Source organism: Carassius auratus, chromosome 9, assembly GCF_003368295.1.
Source record: "Carassius auratus strain Wakin chromosome 9, ASM336829v1, whole genome shotgun sequence".
Lineage (NCBI taxonomy): Eukaryota > Metazoa > Chordata > Actinopteri > Cypriniformes > Cyprinidae > Carassius > Carassius auratus.
The window spans coordinates 33,574,704-33,579,806 of record NC_039251.1 but is presented as its reverse complement, the minus strand read 5'-3'; the positions used below and the strand labels follow the sequence as shown (position 1 = coordinate 33,579,806).

The 5,103-nt window shown below is 37.8% G+C and overlaps 1 protein-coding gene across 2 annotated transcripts; it reads right to left on the bottom strand.

Annotated features, from left to right (window-relative positions):
- Positions 1 to 140: 140 nt before the first annotated feature.
- atp5mc3a (ATP synthase membrane subunit c locus 3a) lies at positions 141 to 4,466 on the bottom strand. 2 transcript variants are annotated; one of them, XM_026272657.1, is made up of 5 exons: positions 4,374 to 4,466; positions 4,139 to 4,210; positions 2,198 to 2,272; positions 1,361 to 1,524; positions 141 to 691 (listed from the first exon to the last, which is right to left on the bottom strand). In XM_026272657.1, exons 1-5 carry the CDS (start codon positions 4,410 to 4,412, stop codon positions 577 to 579), a joined length of 465 nt encoding a protein of 154 aa, XP_026128442.1. In that variant the 5' UTR covers positions 4,413 to 4,466; the 3' UTR covers positions 141 to 576. The 2 variants fall into 2 exon arrangements, with proteins under 2 accessions (XP_026128442.1, XP_026128443.1); XM_026272658.1 differs by having other exon boundaries at positions 4,355 to 4,435.
- Positions 4,467 to 5,103: the final 637 nt, after the last annotated feature.

Here is a 5,103-nt window from a genome sequence, read left to right as displayed (position 1 = left end):
TTTAATGTAATGTATAATATTTGTGCATAAGCAAAATATTATTCACGGTAGCTTTCTTCACAAGTGTAGCGTCTTTCACTACACCATGAAAACGATCCAAGTAATATTATGTGAACAAAAATAAATAGACAACACAAAAATACGGTAAACTGATCTGAATTTATTTAATGCAATTTACAAAAGCAATTGAGGTTTAAATTGGCTTTCAACCAACTGCTCTGAATGAACAGTCATACTATTGACCAGCAGTTTAACCCCTGAAGATATCTGAATAGACCCTTACAGTCTACAGACACAACATTATCTCTATTCTGATGAGCTATCAGCTTCTTTATATTCATGGTGAGTTTCAGCTTGATGTGCCAGTAGCAGCGATGGAGCAGTTGCTTTCTCATGAACAGAACTGAGGGTCTAAATAGCTGAACAATTTTTAATTGTTACATGATTTAATTTAACAGAGTGGACTTTATATTCATGCATTTTCTCCCAAAGAGACCGACAGGAGACGTTTGGGTCGCAACAGCAAAAATATGTAGTCAAAGCTGTACTAAATGCGTTTACGTAACTCTCAGATTTTCACATGGCGAACAGGATCAAGAAAGCAACCATCAGACAGAAGAGCCCCATGGCTTCAGACAGAGCGAAGCCCAGGATGGCGTAAGAGAAGAGCTGCTGCTTTAGAGACGGGTTCCTGCAAAACAACACACAACTGTTTTACTAAATCATGCTTACATGGAGAAACACTGGCAAACATCTGGACGATATATGATCCATAATACTTTAATAACTTTGAAATGTATGTTTACATTGTAGGAAACAATGCAACTCAAATACGGGGATTAATAAATAAATGCTTATTATTATTATTATTATTATTATTATTATTAATATTAAACTAATTGAACGTAACAGCAAATTATTTCATACTCATACAGAAAATTTCTGTTTCAAATAAATGCTGTTCTTGCTATTCATAAAAGAATCCTGGAAAAACAAAAATCAGTTTCCACAAAAATATTAAGCAGCATTTTATTACTATATATTATATACATTTTTCAGCATTGATTAAGAGAAATGTTTCTAAATCAGCATATTAGAATGATTTCTGAAGATCATGTGACACTGAAGACTGCAATAATGATGCTGAAAATACAGCTGTGCATCACAAGAATACATGAAATAATAATAATAATAATTAAAAGTATTACTGTATTTTTCAGCCTAGTTGAGCAGAAAAGATTTCTTAAAAAAAAAAAAACTTTGCATTAACCCTAAATGTAGGGTATAATAATGTAACATCATGAAATAATATATTATAATGTGAAATTAAAACATAATCTGAAATGCCAATGTGTCTGACCTGGCATATCCGATGATAAGGCTCCCGAACACGGTTCCGATCCCAGCCCCGGATCCAGCCACTCCCACCGTGGCAGCTCCCGCTCCGATGAACTTGGCAGCGGTGTCAATGTCACGGCTCACAGCGCTGGTCTGGAGGCTCCTGAGGGCCGACTGAGGCGGGACCTACAAGAGGAAGAGAGGACTGACTTGAGCTCTACATGCCTCGAGTGTTCAGCCTGCACCTGCTGTCCCACAACAGCCACAGAGCTCAAACATCACGTCTACTTCAATGACAAGAAATCACTAAATACCAAGCTCACAAGAAGCAGAGAAGTTATTACATTTATTTCAAATACCTTAAAGAGACAGTCACACAAAAATGATGCAGTTACATTATTTTGTTAATCTTTAAAACACATTAATAAAACCCGAGAGGTTTCGGTCTTTCCATTGAAAGTCCAGGTGACCGAAACTAAGAATATTATCGAAAAAGCTTGTAAAGTTGTGAAATCAATAAATATTAGTGCAAGGCAACGATTAAATGCAAATAAATGTGCACGCACAATGTGCATTTTTATTATGTATATATAAAAGGCACACACACATGCATGTATATATTTAAGAAAAAAGTGTTATGTTTATATATGATATATATAATATATCAAATATAAATACATGTAAATATTTTAAAAATATATAGCTCTATTTCAAAGAATCAGGCAGATCAAGTTACTCTTTATCTTTTGTGTTATTCTGACTCGGATGCCTTCTATATCATCTACAAAGCATGGCCTTTAAGAGTCACTGTAAATGAAGAGAGATATATTGAAAATCAAAAGGCAGGTTTGACAGTCACCTCTGGTTTGACCTCGGGTCTGGAAAGCACAGCAGCAGAAACTGGCCTGAACAGGGACCTGGAGCCCACACGCACCTAAAACACACACACACACTGCTTTAATGGATTATTCGTGAAAAATCGGTGTATGCAAACAGGGATGAACAGCAGTCAAAAGTCTTCTGAAAGGCATGTATAATGGAAAAAGTCAGTTTTTCTAAAGCACGTACATTAGATGTAACAAATGTGTGCCTGCAGCAACACTGAATTGCAAAGACACTTTATATTAGGAGTATTAAATGGTCTTTATATAGCACAAATCCACTAAAACTCATCACTATAATTGTGTTAAGTGTTAAAGGTACAGGTTGTAGGACCTGCCACTAGAGGGCGCACTGCCAAAACAATAACAATCGCGTGGTTTGATGATGCTAAGGAGCATGGAATGACGGGATTTGTTGTCTTCTACACAACCGCTGACGGCCATCAATCAGACGGAAAGATAAATCATGGATTTAACGTGAGTTCAACGGTTTGCGCAAGTAGATTACATACAAAGTCGATGCAAAGACGCGATCAGATGCGTCCTCGCGCAGGTCTAGAGACGTGATGCCCTGCGTTTGGCGTGTATGCACCATAATACTAATCTTGTTGATCGTTATAATAGCATACGTTTTCTGTAAAGATATGAATCAACAACTCACCTGTCGAGTAAAACACAAGTGAGATCGGCATCTTTCTAGTTGAAGTTTGTCGTGAAGCTACTTCCTCATTTGTCCACGACACTGTTGTCATGTGGTTTCTACGTCAGTAAAGGCGGCAACAAAGGGTAACTAACGTCATTGACAGGCGACTGCACTGCCCCGTGTCACTGTTTAGAATGGGGATTTTCTCATGATTTACAAGTAGTTGAAACATTAGAGATATTGTTAGTAATTGGCTGGACAAAATATATAACACTAGCCTAGTGGTTTTTGGATATTTTACTTCAAATATCTTACAAATTTTACCTTTAAGGAGAACACTAAAAACATGTCTATTACAATGGGCTGCTAACCTCAATTGTGCCATTGATAAAAACAACTCCAGACGGCTGGCCCTGGAATAAATTACTCAGAGTTACCTAATTACTCAAATTAATCTATTTGAGGTGGCAGAGACACAACAGGATGAGACGCATCTTATCAATGCGTATAGATACAACAAGTAATACCAGACACAAGATTAATGTGTTATTAACCAGCCCAGCGTTTGGTCTTAACTGGTTTGCGAGCTCAAAATAATGAAACTGAAGCAAAAGGTCAAAGGTGAACTATAACAGCTTGTGACGTTTTGCATTAACGCTTTTAAACGCATCTTGAAATGAATGAATTACTGAGGTCAAGTTGAGCACGCAGGTCGCTTACACACTCTCTCTCTCTCTCTCTCTCTCACACACACACACTCTCTCTCTCACACACACACTCTCTCTCTCTCACACACACACACACACACACACACACTCTCTCTCTCACACACACACACACACACACACACTCTCTCTCTCTCTTTCTATCACACATACACACACACACACTCACTCACTCACACACACACACACACACACACACACACACTCTCTCTCTCTCTCTCTCACACACTCTCACACACACACACACACACACACTCTCTCTCTCTATCACACATACACACACACACACACTCACTCACACACACACACACACACACACACACACACACACACACACACACACTCTCTCTCTCTCTCTCTCTCTCACACACACACACACACACACACACTCTCTCTCTCTCTCTCTCTCACACACACACACACACACACACATACATACACACACACACACACACACACACATACATACATACATACACACACACACACACTCACATACACACACATTCACACACTCACTCACTCACTCACTCACTCACTCACTCACTCACCAGGGCAGCTGTGGAGATCTTCGCGCAGGTGAACATGTTGACAGGTGAGTGATTATGAGCGGCCTCGGACTTCTGTAAGACAAAATATGAGGTCAGAGAGGAATTATACGAAGAGAAATGGGTCTGTCGTACGCAACGAACGCGTGTGCAAACACTCTCCCGATCAGACCCGAGATCACACAGACTGGAGATGAACGTAGATGTGTTGTAACTCACTGATTTCTGTCCAACTCACCGAAAGACAGAGGTCGAAAACACCGGCTGAACTGCGCATGCGCACAAGCGACACTGCGCGGAGACCCGGATACTGTCGTGACGTCAACGCAAGGTCGCTGCTTTCGAGCTTTATTGGAATGAGCTCAGAGACAATGCCACAGAAATCAAAAATAGTTTTGACTTTATCATAAATGTGCCAATGTAAAAAATATTTAAAATGTATTACCACATATGTGACCCTGGAGCAGAAAACCAAAAATTGATATTTGAATGAAGTCGTCAGCAATGCATATTACTAATCACAAATTAGGTTTTGATATATTTACGATAGGAAATTTACAAAATATCTTTATGGAACATGATCTTGACTTAATATCTTAATGATTTTTGGCATAAAATAAAAATCTGTAATTTTGGCTATTGCTACAAATATAGATTGCTTTTTGTGCTTCAGGGTCACAAATAATTGTATCTCGGCCAAATATTGTCATATCCTAACAAACCATAGCCGTCATCAATGGAAATACAGTCTTATAAATATATATTTATATTTATATAAATAATTGCGTTATTTTTATTTATTTACTTAATTAATCCATTATTGTACAATTTTTAATACATAACCAATCATATGACAAAAAAAAAAAAAAAACTAAATCATGGATGTTATCATATCTTTTTTTATTTGAGGAATGTTTTTTCGAAGTTAGAAGCATAGTATATATAATATACTCATATAATACTATTTG

Excerpts from the sequence above, each read along its gene's own strand:
- atp5mc3a (XM_026272657.1), bottom strand. The coding sequence starts at position 4,412 with ATGCGCAGTTCAGCCGGTGTTTTCGACCTCTGTCTTTCG. Across the intron at positions 2,273-4,138 it reads AGATCTCCACAGCTGCCCTG|GTGCGTGTGGGCTCCAGGTC; the intron begins GTGAGTGAGTGA and ends TGTGTGTTTTAG. Across the intron at positions 1,525-2,197 it reads GACCCGAGGTCAAACCAGAG|GTCCCGCCTCAGTCGGCCCT; the intron begins GTGACTGTCAAA and ends TTCCTCTTGTAG.